General features: G+C 48.7%; 3 protein-coding genes across 6 annotated transcripts; 2 read left to right on the forward strand and 1 right to left on the reverse strand.

Annotated features, from left to right (window-relative positions):
• Positions 1-1,503: 1,503 nt before the first annotated feature.
• Positions 1,504-7,963, forward strand: USF1 (upstream transcription factor 1). Of its 3 annotated transcripts, none has more exons than XM_089483651.1 (11): positions 1,504-1,655; positions 3,319-3,418; positions 3,783-3,832; positions 4,062-4,180; positions 4,531-4,632; positions 4,763-4,961; positions 5,245-5,332; positions 5,669-5,727; positions 6,181-6,275; positions 6,627-6,755; positions 6,937-7,963. In XM_089483651.1, the coding sequence occupies exons 2-11, from the start codon at positions 3,411-3,413 to the stop codon at positions 7,021-7,023; spliced, it is 936 nt and encodes a 311-aa protein (XP_089339777.1). In that variant the 5' UTR covers positions 1,504-1,655; positions 3,319-3,410; the 3' UTR covers positions 7,024-7,963. The 3 variants fall into 3 exon arrangements, with proteins under 3 accessions (XP_089339777.1, XP_089339776.1, XP_089339778.1); XM_089483650.1 differs by lacking the exon at positions 1,504-1,655 and adding an exon at positions 1,666-1,772; XM_089483652.1 differs by lacking the exon at positions 1,504-1,655 and adding an exon at positions 1,666-1,772 and having other exon boundaries at positions 4,068-4,180.
• Positions 7,964-8,037: 74 nt separating this feature from the next.
• LOC149302190 (immunoglobulin superfamily member 11-like) lies at positions 8,038-13,220 on the reverse strand. The gene is made up of 7 exons (XM_089483649.1): positions 13,077-13,220; positions 11,950-12,113; positions 11,527-11,731; positions 11,190-11,345; positions 10,070-10,192; positions 9,116-9,278; positions 8,038-8,837 (listed from the first exon to the last, which is right to left on the reverse strand). Exons 1-7 carry the CDS (start codon positions 13,159-13,161, stop codon positions 8,513-8,515), a joined length of 1,221 nt encoding a protein of 406 aa, XP_089339775.1. The 5' UTR covers positions 13,162-13,220; the 3' UTR covers positions 8,038-8,512.
• Positions 11,902-17,120, forward strand: TSTD1 (thiosulfate sulfurtransferase like domain containing 1). 2 transcript variants are annotated; one of them, XM_089483654.1, is made up of 5 exons: positions 11,902-12,187; positions 14,030-14,158; positions 15,137-15,259; positions 15,645-15,807; positions 16,754-17,120. In XM_089483654.1, the coding sequence occupies exons 2-5, from the start codon at positions 14,053-14,055 to the stop codon at positions 16,806-16,808; spliced, it is 447 nt and encodes a 148-aa protein (XP_089339780.1). In that variant the 5' UTR covers positions 11,902-12,187; positions 14,030-14,052; the 3' UTR covers positions 16,809-17,120. The 2 variants fall into 2 exon arrangements, with proteins under 2 accessions (XP_089339780.1, XP_089339779.1); XM_089483653.1 differs by lacking the exon at positions 11,902-12,187 and having other exon boundaries at positions 13,919-14,158.
• Positions 17,121-17,243: the final 123 nt, after the last annotated feature.

A 17,243-nucleotide genomic window follows, 5' to 3' on the forward strand; every position in this document is an offset into this window, starting at 1 on the left:
TAGCCTCCCGATATTTCATTAGCTGCTGTTCTGTTTCCAATAATGATTCTAATAACTTTATGATAAGAGAGACTTCAAAACACGCTCTTTCTCAAACCTTCCTCCTCCTTTGTGTACCACTTTGGACATTTGTTTGGATTACTTTTTGGGCGCTTTACATCATGAGAGGCCTTTTGAAAGGTGTTCGGAAACCTCAGATGTCACAACTGCAAAGGAGGACAACAAGGCATTACAAAATGTAGGACGTTACGAAACAAGCGCTAAAAACACCGACCCAAATACAGATTGAATTCATAGGGTTTATTTGCAGCTATAGTTACATGTACTGCCTTTTATTATGGACTCGGCGGCATTCTTCTGACGAACCTATCTTCGTTAAAATGCCTTGTCGCAACAGACTTCTAGGACTCTGAGCCATTTAAAGGTTTCAGATTGTATTTTACTAGCAACTAAATCTACATTAGTTATTAAATTCATACAAATCCCAGGATTCTTTAGGATGGAGTCCATGGGGTCATTAAGATTGATTGATTTGTTTTATATGCTAGGTGGCTCACAGAAGGAAATCGGTGTAATTACCAATCAATCGATCAATGTAATTACCAATGTGATTAAAATCGTAATGTATCTCACCTCGCTTTTCCTCCAAGGGTGCATCTGCACTGTGGAAATAATGCCGTTTGACACCATTTTAACTGCTATGGCTCCGTCAACCTACAGAATCCTGGGATTTGTAGTTTGCTGAGGCAGGGAAAGGCAAAAGGGCCTTGCAAAACTACAAATCCCAGGATTCCATAGGATGCAGCCACAGCACTTAAAAGTGATGCCAAAATGGCATTATTTGATGATGATGATGATGATGATAATAAATGCAGCCCGAGGAGCTCAAAAGTGGTGCCCATGGCTCCCTCATTTTATCCTCCCTACAACAACCCTGCAAGGTAGTCACTTCCCAGTGGCAACTAGAAAGCTGGATCTCTTCCAAGCCCCTCTCTGCCCACTACATCCCAGTAAAGCTACTGGTGGCAATGGAGGCTCTTGGCCATTAAAAAAGCTTGCAATCCCAATAGGCAAGCAGGGACTTTAATAGTTAAAATAAAAGAAATAAGAGGGTGGACATTTGCCCACAACAAACATGGCGGCGGCCAAGTAGTCCCTCTAATCGCAGCGAGAAGCGGAAAGAGCCGAAGCCAACCGGAAGTGGGTTAGTGAAAACTGCCCTTTTCTAAGATGGCTCCGTTGTTGGCTGAGGGAGCCCCACCTCACCAAGATGGCGCCGCCGGAAGTGCCTCAAATGACCCTTTACCGGCGTTGCTTTCCAAACAGAAACGGAATTTCCCTCAAGTGTGCCAGCCCTCAACGCGAAGTGTCAAAAAAGAGTATCAAAACTGTTTTTAAACCGCAGCAGAAGGGCGCCTGGGCGGGCTCATTTGCGATACCTTCCCAAGATGGCGCCGGCCAAAGGGACGCGCGGAGTCCCTTCCCAAGATGGCGGCGTCTCCGCCTCTTTCTTTCTACTCTAAAAAGGCGGAGGCCGGAAGCGAAGGCCGCGGCGGCTTTCTCGGGACTGTTTGAGGGCCGACGGCTCTCCCGGTTCGAGAAGGAGCTTCGTCGGCGATGAAGGGGAGGCTCTGGGTCGCTATGGCCGGTTCTGGGTGAGGAGAAAGGGCGAAGGAAGGGAGAAAGGGGCGAGGGAGGCGGGGTTCCTGAGTGCGCATGCGCCCATCTCCATGGAGAGCAGACAAGAAGGAGCAGAGAAGAGGAAGAAGGAGGTGAGTGGGGTCCAGGCCCCTCGGTTGCCATGGAGACGGGAGGGGACACTCTTTGGGGGACATAATTGGGGGGCTGCACACCAGACCCACCCCAATTAGGAATTAGGGGGGCTTAATTAGCAATTATTGCCACTAATTAGGAACAATTAGGAGTTATTATTGCTCCAAATTGGGGGGAGGGGGAGGGGCTTCTACTGCAGGAAACTATATATATATATATAGTATATTTTCCTAGCATTTGTTGATCTGTTTGTGATGGGAATAACAACAGCCAGTTGTGCCATTTGCTACCAAAGTCATCATCACAATCCTGATATATATAGTAGTGTCATATATATATATATATATATATATGTGTGTGTGTGTGTACAGCTATATATATATCTAGTAGTAGAAGGAACATTCCCCAAAAACAGCCAAAAGTGCACAGTTGAAAACCTACCTAGCTTTCTTTCTGTCTATTGTTTTTAATATATAGATGTACACACACCTATGAATACATACATAACAGGGTGCCCCCCCATATATATATATATGTGTGGGTGTGTGTGTGTGTGTGTGTATACATATACACACGCACACGCATAAATGTTTCAAAAAATACACACAGACACACATATGTACATACATAGTGTTCCAAATATATATATATGTGCGCATGTGTGTATATATGTGTACAGTATATATATATATGTATGTATATGTGTATATATACATCCATATATATATATATATGTATACACACACAGACATACTGGGTGACCCCATTACACATATATACAGGGTGTCCTAAACACACACACTGGTGCCCCATATGTGTGTGTGTGTGTATAGACACACATGCGCGTGCACACACACACATATATGTGTATATACATATATATATATACATACACGTATATACATACATACAGAGTATCACACACCCACACACACATATATAAATACACTCACACATAGACATACATACATATAGAGTGTCCTAGATACATAATAATAATAATAATAATAGGATTTATTTATATCTTGCCCAATACACATACACACACACACATATATATACATGTATATACATACATACAAAACATTGCAAATATATATATATATATATATACACACACACATATATATGCATACAGGGTATCACAAATACAGTGATTGGGTGGTATATAAATAATAATAATAATAATAATTAATTATATATACACACACACACACACATCCATACAGTGTGTTCCCTTGGAGAGTCTTTGGAAGTTTCAGCTCCAAATGAATTCCTCCTTGTAATTTGCAGCCAGCCCTTCTTCTCTCGGCTGAGCTGGAGATTTGCCCCCAGCCCTTCCTTTGCAGCTGGAGCTGAGCCCCCCAGAAAGAGAGACATTTCCACCTTCATCTCCCACCTGGAGATACTCAGGGCAAGGCCTTGGGATATGGCAGCCGTATTCCCTTTGCAGGTTAATGTTGTCGATGCATGTAAAACTGGGCGTTATGTAAATATCAGTAGCACATCAACACTTCCTTCATGGTCTCTGTCTCTCCTCTCCAGGCTTAGACCAAGCGACATTGAAGAAGCGGAAGACAAAAAAGCCCTCCTGTACCTTCAGGCTCTGGTCTTCTGATGCATAACGGGGTGAAGAAATGAAGGGGTGAGAATGTACATCTGGATATCAGTCACAGGATCATAGAGGGCAAAGGGGTACCAAGGGATCATCCAGTCCAGCCTCCACTAATGTAGGAACGCCACAGTATTTTAGAGACCAAGAAAGTGAACTTATTGAGGGCAACCATGTGGTATTTGGGACCAGAGTAGAGAGGACCCTGTCTCTCAGGTATCCACTTGCGCAGTCTCTAGAGTCTGGGGTACCAGGAGCAGGCCTAGTCTTACTATTGGCTCCGTTGAAACAAGAGGAGTCCCCTTCCTGTTGGGGAGAAGGAGATGGAGGTGCAAAAATAGGGAGGAAGGAGTTGACCCACACTTTTCCCTCTAATCTTGTTTCTCCCCCTTGGCAGGCAGCAGAAGGCAACAGAGACAGAAGAGGGCACCGTGCAAATTCAAGAAGGTGAGTGGAACCACTACCCCTCCAATGCAGATTGGGAATGCCAGCCCTAGCCTTCCACGGTTGCCCAAAAGTAGACCTGCACACTTTGTCCTTTACTTTCTCAATCCTCTGGGGATTCAGACTCAGTTGTGGGGATTGCCACTTTCTTGTCAGCGTGAAAGGCATGTCTTTGTCTCTCCCTCTTTCTCTCTGCCTTCCCTTCCGGCATCCTTTTCCTTCCTTCCTGAAGGCGCAGTGGCGACAGGCGAGGATCCCACCAGCGTGGCCATCGCCAGCATCCAGTCGGCGGCCACCTTTTCGGACCCCAACATCAAATACGTCTTCCGAACAGAGAATGGGGGCGCCCAGGTGAGGATGGGTTCTGTCTGCTTGTGATTTCACTACTTTCCTCTTGTTGTCATTGTGGGCCTTCAAGTCATTTCTGACTTACGGCAGCCCTAAGGCAAGTCTGGGACAAGGTTTTCATGGCAAAATTTGTTCAGAGGTAGTTTGTCATCCTCTGAGGCTGAGGGAGTGTGCCTTCCCCAAGTGGGTTTTCATGGCCAAGCAAGGGTTCTGACCCAAGTCTCCTAGAGTCCTAGTCCAACACTCAAACTGCTACATTTTGCTGGCTCTCTTGGCTAATGCATATATCAAAGGGTGAGATTGTGTGGCCCATCAGCCTCTTGTTCTAACTGGGTTTGTTCTCACACCCGCAGCTGATGTACAGGGTGATTCAAGTGGCTGAAGGGCAGCTGGATGGGCAGACCGAGGGCTCCGGCGCCATCAGCGGCTATCCAGCGACCCAGTCCATGACCCAGGTAGGTCCAGGCAAGGTGGCAGGAGGAATTTATTTCAGTTTTATGCCACCTTTCTTAAGACTTGTAGGATTCTATAGGTCAGCGTTGCCCTTGTTTGGCCCTGTTCTTATGCCCTCCCCTCTTCTCCCAGGCGGTCATCCAGGGGGCCTTCACGAGTGAAGATGCTGTCGAGACAGAAGCCACGACCACAGAGACCCACTATGCCTACTACCCTGCCACTGCTGTGGCCGACTCCAGCACATCTGCCGGGGCAGGGACCACAGCCACTGCTGTGGTCACCACCCAGAACTCAGATGCCCTGCTGGGGCAAGCCACGCCAACCGGCACAGGTCAGTCCAGTACCAGGGGCTGGTAGGGATTGTGCATGAGATTACTAGCTCCTCCTGTGGAATTCTGGGATTTGCAGTTTAAGGAAGGCCATTTGGCATACTCAGCCAGAGAGCTTTTAGGCCTTCCTACACTACAAACCCCAGAATTCCACAGGAGGCAAACATAGTGGAGTCTCCTTCCTGTATAGTTTTCTTTCTCCATGCCGCACCACTGTTGTCCACTTCTACAAGGATTTACCTTTCTTTTTGCAAATGTCCCTGTCTTTTATTTTCAATCTTCCAGGGCAGTTTTTTGTCATGATGTCGCCGCAGGAGGTCCTGCAGAGTGGGACGCAGAGGTCAATTGCACCCAGGACTCACCCTTACTCACCGTGAGTGCCCTCTGGACTCTCTGGAGGAATGACCCCCACATTCCTGTGTTACCACTTTATTTGCTTGGTTTGGTTTCCATTGTATCCTGGCCTACATTGGGGGATATGAGGGTGACGTACAATAGGGTCAGTGCTTGAATAGTTCAAAACAGCAAGGATAATTTTAAGGGTAAAAGTTTATTGGACCATTTAACACTCCAAGCCAGGCATTTTAAAACCAGTTAAAACAATTTAAAATAACGTAAACCATGTTGTTATCTGCCATCAAGTCAACTTTGACGAATGGCTAGGGATCGGTGCGTGGGGACACTAAACTCTGGCTTTTGCTCTCCTTAGGAAGTCTGAAGCCCCACGGACGACTCGGGATGAGAAGCGGCGGGCGCAACACAACGAGGGTAAGGAGGAATGGGTCCGCTAGCAAATGCTATCCTGGAATTTTGTTTTTAAAGGGCACAACTGTAAACCTCTAGATGGGAAGCCAGATGGTCTGATCCAGGCTTAGCGTGTACATAAAACCTCTGTTGTTATTGGTTGTTAAATGTCTTTGAGTTGCCTTTGCTTTTGGAAACTCAGGGTAGCAGCTGCGATGGTTTCTTCAATGGAGTCGGCACAGCCTTCCTCTTTGCCTACTACTTTTTCCACATTGTTGTTGGTGGTGTTATTGTGTGCCTTGAAGTCATTTCTGATTCACAACAGCCTTAACACGAAGCTGTGGCAGAGTTTTCTGGGCAGAATTTGTTCAGAGGCGGTTTGCCTTCCTCTGAAGCTGGGAGACAAGTCACTTGTCACCCGATGAGCTTCCATGGCCAAGCCGGACATAACGGTTGGGATTTGCTCCTGTCTCACAGTGGAGCGCCGACGCAGGGACAAAATCAACAATTGGATTGTGCAGCTGTCCAAGATTATCCCTGACTGCTCCATGGAGAACACCAAGTCTGGACAGGTAAGGGGAACACTTTTGATGGCTATGGGTCAGGCTAGAGACGATCTCCCCATGGCGGTCTACCTTCTCCCACCCCAGGGCTGATCCCAGGTTCCAGAGGAATCCCATAAAGTTGTGCACCCTGGTAACATGTGTCCGAAGCCTCCAAACTGTGCTTCTTGCTGCGTCAGTTGAACTCAAACACAGTTTGTTGGGCTTCAGGGGAACAATATATTCATTATGGAATTTTGCTGTTGTTGTGCTGGGGTGTGTGTGTGTGTGCTTTTTGGAGGGGGACAAGCGATAGGATCCAATCTACGGCCCTTAGTCCCCCCTCCCCAGTCTTTGACTGAGCCTCTGCTTCCTCCACAGAGCAAAGGGGGCATCCTCTCCAAGGCTTGCGACTACATCCAGGAGCTGCGACAGAGCAACATCCGCCTCTCTGAGGAGCTGCAGAGCCTGGACCAGCTCCATATGGATAATGAGGTCTTGCGCCAGCAGGTACAGCCGGAGCACCCCCATGCCCTCCACTGTTTCTACTTGCCACCTGAATTTGAAATGGGGATAAATGTGTTTCAGCTTTGTTCCTAGGGAACGGTGGGTGGGGAGACCATAGAGCCCAAAATCCAGGGTGCACCTCCTCTCTGCTTGCCTTGTAACCTGTCCTCTGCTTTCTCTGCAGGTTGAAGACCTGAAGAACAAGAACCTGATCCTGCGAGCGCAGCTGCGCCAGCACGGGGTGGAGGTGATCATCAAGGACTCACATTGATGCCCCCGCCACTTTTTGGAGGAGGGCTCTGCTCTGCTCAGGCCTCTTTGCCGCAGCGGAAGATGAGGAGAGGGTCGGTCTCTTTGCCCCACGGAGACGCCTGCACCCTCTTTGTTGTACAGAACCCGAAAACAGCGCCCCAGGTCTGGGGTGGCGGAGGCAGCAGCCGCAGCCAGGGGCTCAGCCCCGGACATTCGCCCCCTGCCCCAAGGTCCCTGTTCGGCCCCGGCTTTTGGCTTTGCCCCTCACAACAAGGAACTGTTCCTTGGTTTTACAACTCTCACCAACGAGGCCTGAGCTGGGTCCTTCTCCCTCTGCGCGCAACCCCCCTTCCTTGCTCAGCGCCACCACGCTCCGCGTCCACACCAGCACGTACGGGCACACGCATGCGGAATCACGTAGCCATGTTGCACGCCCCTCTAGACCCACTCATATACACACATGCCCTGGATTCCCCGGCCTGCCCATCTCTTCAGGCACCTGCTCCCAGTAAAGTTGAGCTCAGTCCAGCCTCCTCCTGCTGGACCTTCTCCTTCTTAGCCACTCCTTCTGGGCCTTGCCATCTCCGGTTTTCCCTTTTGAATGGGGACACCAACAGCTTGCCTTGGCCTCCCTTCTCCCTTGACAGGCCTTGCGTCCCCTCCCAGGCTTGCAATAGGAACAGACCTCCCATGACTATTATTATTATTATTATTATTATTATTATTATTATTATTATTATTATTTTGCTCTGTGCCCCTGAAGATAATTAACGTTGCCCTAGAGCCCCAGAAGCTGAGTGCCAAGGAGCTGGGAGGGCCTGGCACAGTCGCTGCCATCTCTCTTGGAGGTGAACTGGAGCCCCTCTGCCTAGGATGGGGGGCACACACCTTCTCTTTCTCTCCCTGTCTTTCTCTTTTTAAGAAAAGAATAATAAATCTCTGAACTTAAAAACAGGAAAGTAGCGGAAGAGCAGCGTGGGGTGTATTCTTTTCTGTGTTGTGGTTTCTCTCCTGTGGCTACTAGCTGGCTGGATGTGACTAGTAGTAGAGTAGCTTTAGTCTTCTGTGTGTGGCTGGTGGGCAGCATGTTGGCTTTGGCCGTGTGGGGCAAGGGGGTCTTTCCTCACTTTTGGCTGAGCGATGGGGGAAGCAATGTTAAAATGGACCCATTGATTCAGGAAGGTGGCCACTTTGAAGGTGAGCATGGGGAAGCCCATTGAGCGCATGTAAGATTTATATGTGTGTGTGTTTGTATATGTGAGCAGACGTGGTTTCGGCTTAACATCTAGCATTTAATAGCATCACTCTCAGTCTCAGGTTTGGGCCTGGGATGATCCTGACCAGGCAACCGGAGTAGTTTCTAAGCACAAAGGCTGGATTTTTGTGTGTGAAAAGCACAGAATCCAGGAGCGTTGCGTCTCCATCTTGGGAGCTGTCCACAGATCAACCCCACAGGTCTGTACTCTCAGGTGGAGTCTTTCCAGCCATCCTGGACTTGGCAGCAAGCCCTAGACTAGGAATCCGGTGGGTTTGGGGAAATGGCCAGGCATGGGGTGCTTCTCTTCACTCCCTCCGGATGAGGACTCCTGTTCTTCGGAGGCACTGGGCCGCCTCCATCTTCCCTGGCCGGCCGGCGTGGGCCGACGGAAGCCCCCTGGCAGCGGGGCCTGGCTTGCGTTCCCCGGTTCAGGCCTCCACTCGCGGTGGGCATAGGTAGTGTTGGGGGTGGAGCTGGTGAAGATCCAGAGGGGCTTGGCAACAGGGTTGGCAGTGGTGCCCTCTCCGGACGGGCTCTTGGCCACTATCAGGCGCCCCAAAGAAAAGTTGTCAATCCTGCGGAGGAACAGGAGAGTTGGGGAATGCCAGGCTTAGCTGAGAAGAGCAGCGGGCAAAGTGTGCCCCTAAAGCCACATACAGCCCCCAAGAATCCATAGACCCTCCCTTTCTATACCATTGGCCCTCCACATTTGCAGTTTTGAAATGTGGCAGTCTTCCTTTGAGACACATCTTTTGATTTTCCCTGTGGGTTCCATGGGATGCTCCCCGTCTTTTCCTCTCTCTTGGGTCATCCCTTGACCTCCCCAAAAGCGTCCCTTTTTGCTGGCACTTACCTAATTTCGTTATGAGAGTCGTCCTCGTCGCTGTCCGCTTCTCTCCACTTTCGGACGCCGTAGCGATGGAGCCACAGGACCAAGGCAAAGAGGGTGAGGAGCACCAGCCCCATGGTCAGCATCAGGGTGATGCCCACCACCAAAGAGGTGGCACCGTCCGGGGCTGGAACGCAACAGCAAAAACGTGTGTGTCAGAGGATGAGTTCCCATTATCCCTTTCCCATTATCATTCCTTTGCTTCACAATTCCTTTACATCTTGCAATCGTGTTTCGTTCCTCCCATTTCCATTTTCCTCTTTTCATTACAATCTCAATTCAGATCCAAATTTAAAATCTCTATTTCAGTCTCAAACATACTTTCATTTTTTCCCACCTTTAGATTTTGCTCCCAATTTCACAGTTCCTTCCTTCCTTTATTTTGTCCTTTATCTTTGGATTGCAGTCTTAGTTTTCTAACAATTTCTTCTCTAACCCCCAAATGTCTTCCCAGTATTTGAATAATCACAATTCTCAGTCATCGCAATTCTGGGGTTTGTAGTTTAATGAGGCCTAAGAGCTCTCTGGCTGAAATTCTAAAATTGTATCTTAGAATTTTGGAGTTCTAAATTCTAAGCAATCTCTGCATAAACTACAAATCCCAGGATTCCACACAACGGCATGGCAGTTAAGAGTGGAATCATAGGGCTATAAAAGTATAGTAGGGAAATAGGTAGCTGCAAAGACCTGCCTGGAAAGCCTTTGCAAGTTGCAGAAACTAATCAGTTAAGCCTTGCAAAAGGATTGCAGTGTTGCTCTTCTAGCTGAGCTGGACATTCACACCCAGACCTTCCCAAACTTAGACTCCGCTCCAAAATGGAAGAATGGCCCCTGAGAACTGGAGAGAGCTGGCAAACGGGCCTGGGTTCAAGTGTCGGCATTGGGCAAAGGCACCTTGGCCTCCCCAGGGCTACTCACTGACATGGATGTGGAGCTCCAATGCGCAGGAGATGGAGCCCAGCATGTTGGAGGCCGTGCAGCGGTAAAGACCAGAGGCATCCGCCGTCAGGTTGCGCAAAGTCAGAAGGGCCCGGCGGTCGTCTGGATTAGAGAAGGAGAGGTTTGGCTGCAAGGTGGCCCTGCATTCTCTTATTCTGCCCGGCAGTGGGGTATGTGGGGCAGACCCCTCCCCATGCACCCTTGAAATAACCCTTGGCCCTTTATCCAATCCTCCGTCTCTCAGCCTGGCCCACCTTGCAGGGCTGTTGGGAGGATAAATTGGGAAGGAGGACCACATAATGGTGTCTGGAGGAAAGGTGGGATCACAGAGGTAGCTGACGGTGATGGATATCGTGTTATCAATGGGGGCTGGACGTCAGTCAATACAAGTTGAGTCTCCTTCACCCCAAAACCCCCAAATATTCTTAAACCCCAAACTTCTGGGTGACAGATTGTGGTGCCTTTGCTTTCTGATGGTCCAATGTACATACAACTGGCATGCGCAAATTTGGTTTCATGCCCAAAGTTATTAAAAATAATGTGTCGAGTCTCCCTTATCTGGAATTCCAAACTGTTCCAAAACTGCTTTCTATGGCCGGCTGATGCCTTTGCGTTCTCCCAGTTCAGCGTGTTGCGCAGTTGGTTTTATGCATGAAATGATTTGTAAAAATATTGCGTGTACAGTAACCTCCAGGCGATGTGTATGTGTGATGTGTAGGAAACATAAAATGAATGTTGTATTTGTTCTTGGGTTTCATCTCCAAGATCTCTTAGTATGTCTATGCAAATGTTCCAAATTCCCAAACGTTTCTGGTCCCAAGCATTTTGGATAATGAGGGAGACTCTGCTTTTAAGGGAGACTTAAAGTTTTAGTGGACTTTAAGCATGCTGGAAACAGAACAGTTTTGCAATGTCTGTATTCACAATGATGGCATGACTATCACACCACAGTCCCATGCACAATGGCACCAACATGGGCAATGTTCAGGGATTCTGGGAGCTGAAGTGCAAAAATGGTAGAGAGCCACTGCTGGAGCAGAACTGTGCCAAATGCGCATAACATGGTGGCATCCGCATCCACCTTGGAGGCTCTGCCTACCTTCATAGGTCATCACCATCGGCTGTGAGTCCGGAGGGATCTTCTCCCAGGTGAAGGTGGGCATGGGCATCCCTTCACCCACCGTGCAAGAGAACTGGAGGCTGCCACCCTCCTCCTGGTTGCCTTCCCTGGAGCACTTCGGACTAGAAGGTGGAACTGTGGGAGACAGAACAGAGAAATCCAGCTCACATCTGTAAACTCTGCTTCTCAAGTTTGCTGCAAGGGGTTGAACCCCTCTTGTTCCCAAATTTTCTGCCAAAGAAGTGATGCCCCAGAAGTGCCAAGGGATTTCTTCAACCAGGCCCACGTCAAATTGCAAGGTTTGACTCCTCCGTACCGAAGACGGTGAGCTGGACCACCCCGATGTTGGGCACGGCGGTGTCCGGCGGGTTGATCACGCTGCATTGGTACCGTCCACTGTCCATGCCGCGCGTGTCGTTGAGGATGATGGTGGCACTCTTGGTGGGCGAGAAGGCAAACGCCACCCGGCCGGCATAGTCCGACACGCTTTCCACCACTTCACCCCGCTCATACGCCAACACCTGCCAAGGAGAGTCGGAATGGAGAGGTTTTTGGACAGTGAGGCAAAGGTAAGATGGAGGATGTGATGGGCAAGAAGCGCCATTTGATAGTCTTACCCTTCCCTTATTTAATTGCGGGGATTTCTAACGCCACCTTCTCCCCATTTGCTTCTTAAGTGTTTTACCATCCTATTCCATCCCTTCCCACCATTTGTTTGAACCAAAGGAAAGGGACTCGCCTGCTGCGGGCGGCGTGGGTCCGAATTGGGGGTGACGGTCCAGATGACGTTGAGGCGGTCAAGCGGGGCCCAAGTGTGGAAGGAGCAGGGCAGGAGGGCACTGCCTCCCTGGACCACCTGGATGCTGTTGGCCACCACAGACACCTTCACGGCCCCCGAAAAGCCTGGAAGGGAAGCTGGAGAAAGTGACCTGCTTGGCTGAACCTCCTAGTGGCATCCCAGTCTGCTCTGGGTTTTGGTACGAAATATAAGGACACTCTCTTTGTCTCTCTCTCTCTGGCATTGACCATTGGCATAGTGGTCTGAGAGCTGGACTTAGAGACCAGGGTTCGATTCCCAACTCAGCCCTAAAACCCACTGGCTGACCTTAGGCAAGTCACACTCTCTCAGCCTCAAAGCAACAGTCAACCTCCAGGCAAAGCTAGGTAAGAAAGCCACTGATAGATAGCTTTGTCTTAGGGATCTCCAGGACAATGGTCCTGTGTGATGTTTTCCTCCGCGGCAAAAAAGTGCGGACGCGTTTCCTTGAATGGGAACAAGCCTTTGGCCGGGTTCCCATGCCAGAGGATTAATGAACTGGAGCGCCGTGTGACATCTTGTCAAGGGTAATTGGCGATAATTGGGAAGGAGGAGGAGGACCCACTGCGTCTGGGTTGTCTCCTGTAAAAGAGAGAGGCATGCAAAGCAACTTTGCAAAAAGGAACTAAAGCCCTTCTCCTTTTGCACCATGTTAGCTAGCTTTCCATGGCTTCTTCCATTGGCAAGTCATGAGTTATGTTTGGGAAGTAACTGCAAAAAGGAACTAAATGCTTTCTTTCTTTGCACCATCTTAGCTAGCTTTCCATGGCTTGCTCCACTGGCCAGTCAGTCACTGGTTGCATTTAGGAAGTAACTTTGCAAAACAAGGGACTAAATCTCTCCTTCTTTTGCCCTTCCAGGGATTTCTCTTCCAACTTTAAGAGTCTTATTGGAGTCCGGATGGCCCCTGTCCCAGGGATTGGGAGTTCCTGCATGGCCGAAGGGTGTCCAACGGGGTGACCTTTGGGCCCCTTCTTTCCAGCCTTAAGATTCTCTGGTTCTATGTTCTCATGCGCATCCCAATCTCCCCACCTTCACCCCACAAATACCTGCCATGGAGCCAAGGAGGGTCCACAAAACGGAGAGAGAAATGGGCCACGAAGGCCACATCCGGCCTTCTTTTGCGATGCCCATGGTTGTCCAGAATGGCCAGTTCAGCTGACCGCCAGTGCCTCCATGCCACCCGCCTTCTGCCCAACTCTGCACCCAAACCCACCATCCTCTCCTCCTCCCCTTTTCCTCTGTCCATTGTCTCCTCCATCCTTTTCCTGGCCTCTCTTTGCCCTCTTTCGGTGGCACACGCTTGGCATTCCTCCCTTGGCTGTGCCAACCCATCTCCTCCACTCCTTAGATGCCCAGGAGCTGAATTCAAATGCAGACACACACATACCCCCCCCCCAAAAAAAAAAAACAACAACCATGGCCCACTTCTTGATAGAGACATTGGCATTGTTGCAATTCTTATATACAATATATTGTTGTCGTTGTGTGCCTACAAGTTGTTTCCGACTTATCGCAACCCTATTCTGGGCAAGATTTGTTCAGGGGGGGGGTTGCCTTGGCTTCGCTCTGAGGCTGAGAGAGTGTGACCTGGGTTTCCACGCTGGAGCCGGGATTCGAACCTGGGTCCCCAAGGCTCGAAACTTTGCAAGACCATAGGACCTTTAACCATTTTAACCTTCTTTTAGAGGTCCAGAAAGGGACACTTACTTGGCTCCAGTCCTTCCTGGAGGCTTTTCCACCCCATATATTTAGAAGGCCATCCTAAAACTACAAATCCCAGGCTTCCATAGCAGTTGAAGCAGTGTCAGAGTGCATTAACTCTGCAATGTGGATGCAGCCCCTGGGTTTTTTTGTTTTTGTTTTTGCTGCTTAAGAGAAGAGCAGAGGAGCAGGAGGGAAGGAAAAAGTTGGCAACCTGGCATGAAGCATATGGAGCTGGACTTTGGAGACGGTCCCTGGCAGAGCAGCCAATCAGAGGCGTTCTTCCTTATATGGGCAGGGCCAGGCACCTGGGTCCCAGGGATGGCGTTGAGTGGCGTCCAGACGTTGCTGCAGACACGTGTCAGGACCCAAGTGGGGCTTATTGCACGTCTGAAAGGAACCCCAGTTCTTTGCAACATGGAAAAAGGTAAGAGATGGAGAGAGGATGCCTTTCCCTAAAAGGGACTTGGACCTTTCTGGACTTTTAATCATGCAATTAATAATAATAACAATGATAGTAATGATAATAATGATGTTCCTTTAAGCAGCAAATAGGTGCCCAGGTCAGGATGCATCAGGCTGAGACCTGTTTGGCTTCTTGCACTTTGCAGGCACTTGGGGAAAGTAAATTTTCTGCATTGCAACACCCAGAATCCCCCCCAAAGTCCAAGGCCTGGATTAATAGGGAAACTTGGAAAGGTGAAACAAAGAACAACTCCTGGGAAAGATGCTCAGGTTTTGCAATGAAGCAGTGCCTATCATGAGCCACTTTGGTCGGGGATGCTGGGTATTGGAGTGCGTCTATACCTGGAGGGCTTGTTGTTGCTTTTGTTGGGTGCCTTGCAACAGTTAAAAAGAGCCTACAAAGCTTTAAAAAGCCATTAAATGATCAGTTAGTTGGAGACATCTTTCAATGCAAAGCTTTGTTCAAACAATATTAAATAAATTGCATATATGTGTGTGTATATATATATATATATATATGCATGCATTTTCTTGGAAGAAAGCAGAAGAGCAGGGCTGCTTATCGAAATATGGCAACCCTTAATCCATACAGATTCTCTGGCCGCATTTGCAAAGGAGACCTGTAGTTGGAAAAGAGTTCGAGGTTTGTTTTCGAGCCCTAAAGTAAGGGACTACGGCTGCGTCTGCACTGCAAAAATAATCCAGTTTGACGCCGCTTTGGCTCTATGTTACGCCATTCTGGGAAATGCAGTTTGTGGGTTATTTAGCCTTCTCTGTCAAAGAGTTTTGCTGCCGCAACGAACTACAATTCCCATAATTCTGTCGCATGGACAGTTAAAGCGGTGCAAACTGGATTATATCTGCAGTCCGGATGCGTTTTAAGGAAGAACCTGGAACGTGGGAGAGATTGTATTAAACAAGGATTTCTTTTCTTTTTCAGCCAAGACGATTTCTTACGAGGACCTGAGAGAACTGCTTGACCAGAAGAAGGTCCAGATTTTCGACGTCCGGTCGGCTGAAGAAGTCGCCAAGGGGCGCATTGCGCACTCCGTTCATATCCCAGGTGAGACAAGGCCATCAATGTGAGAAAGTTTGGCACATAAGAGATGAGACCCAAATCTAATTTATATTTTATATGCACCTTATTATGCGCATAGCCTGAAAGCATTCAAAAACATTGTGTTAGTCTGGAAAACATTGTGTTCAGGATGCAGTAGTAGTAGTAGTAGTATTGGCATCTTGTTCAGTCTATATAACAAGAAAACCTCTCCAACCCCTAAATAGAGGGACATCTGACCATAAGGGAAACATGGCAACCCTGCCAATGAATTGCAGCACTGACCATCAGCCTCGTTGAGCTTTGCACCCCGCAAAATGTCGAACAGGGATTGTTATGGCCCAGCTTAGCAAATAACCCGACCGCCATGCTTTCCGTTGTTTCCCTTCAGTCGGAGAAGTTGAGGAGGCTTTCAAGATGGATCCGGAGGCATTCAAAGCCAAGTATGGCGTGGAGAAGCCGCAAGCGGAAGAGGAGAACCTGGTTTTCCATTGCCAGATGGGGAAACGTGGGGCCCGGGCAACCAAAATTGCCACCGCCCTGGGCTATGCCAAGTAAGCCCGTCTCCTCTTTTTGGGTAGGGGAAACCCTCCGTGCCAAAAGGTGCCAAGCAGAGGAGACTCATCAGTTGCATCCTTGCCCAGTATTCCTTTCCATACTGGGTCCAGGGTCCAAATAAAGTCACTAGGCTTGAACATTTTAAAAGCAATTTTTCAAACCCAGGAGCCCTCCAAATGCCTTGATCCTTTGCTGTCCCACTTTTCCAGCTGCTCCTAAAATGTCCCGGTTTCTCTCTCCTCCTCCTCCTTTGCCCTCAGCTTTCTCCAGTTGCTGCAAACTGACCTCAAAGTGCAAAAGTGGTTTGCATGCAGTTAGCAAATGGGGGAAGAGGGGGCATAATCTTGCCCTTCCCTGTTGTGGTTGTGGTTGTTGTGTGCCTTCAAGTCCATCCCAACTTATGGCAACCCTAAGGCAAACCCATCACAGGGTTTTCTTGGCAAGGTTTGTTCAGAGGAGGTTTGCCATGGATTTCCCCTGACGCTGAGAGAGCGTGCCTTGACCAAAGTCAGCCAGTGGGTTTCGTGGCCGAGCTGGGATTCGAACCCTGGTCTCTGGAGCCAAAGTCCGACACTCAAACCATTCCTCCCCCTTGGCTCCCATGCCCTTCCCAGTTGGCTCAGGCAGAAGCAAGCTGCTTGTCTGTTCCTTCCTCATTGATAAACCTTGCTCTCTCAACTGTGTTTTGATGTTGCTTGGATGCATGTACCTTTGGTTTTCATTTGTGCAATATTGGAAGGTATGGAAATGGACCTCTGGCTCTTTTCGGTCAGCAACTCCTGGGGATTCGCATCCATCCCTCTTTAGCTATTTTCCTCCAGGTCCCTCTAAATTTATGAGCATTGGCTGCTTGCGTTTGGTGTCAGGTCTGGACCTGATTTTCCTGTTTGTCCACCCATTAATACCTGTGTTTTTGGGTTGCTCTTCTTCCTCTCCTTCCAGGGCCCGCAATTTCGCCGGAGGCTACCAAGAATGGTCAGAGAAAGGAGGAAAGTGAAGCATGGTCAGATCGTCCGTTTCCAGCATCTCTGTGGCTTTTCTTCTCCCGAAGATGGGACTCCTCTTTTCCTTTCCTCTTGGGTTTTTCTTCCTCCTGCAAAACGGAAATGCCAATGGTTTTGCCTAGCTGGGCTCTAAATAGTAATAATCTTATTGCTCTTGCAATACTAAGGAAGATCCCCAGGTTGGGCTTGTGCTGCTGGAACATTTTCCTCTGCAGGGCTTTATAATATCTTTCCCGGATCCATCTCTTGAATCCGTTTTTCCATTTGTCTTATTTATTCAAAGAATGCATTAGTAGGGCATTAAAAATAACAATAATCTCATTGCTTTCCAAAACTTGTGGGTTGTTGCTTTTTAAGAACAGACGTTGCATGTGCGTTTTACCATTGTTTTCTCTCTTTTTAAATGTTGTCCTTTGGGTCGGCCTTCT

This window comes from Sceloporus occidentalis, unplaced genomic scaffold (genome assembly GCF_023333645.1).
Source record: "Sceloporus occidentalis isolate IW3139 unplaced genomic scaffold, rSceOcc1.0.p SCAF_20, whole genome shotgun sequence".
NCBI classification, from domain to species: Eukaryota; Metazoa; Chordata; class Lepidosauria; order Squamata; family Phrynosomatidae; genus Sceloporus; species Sceloporus occidentalis.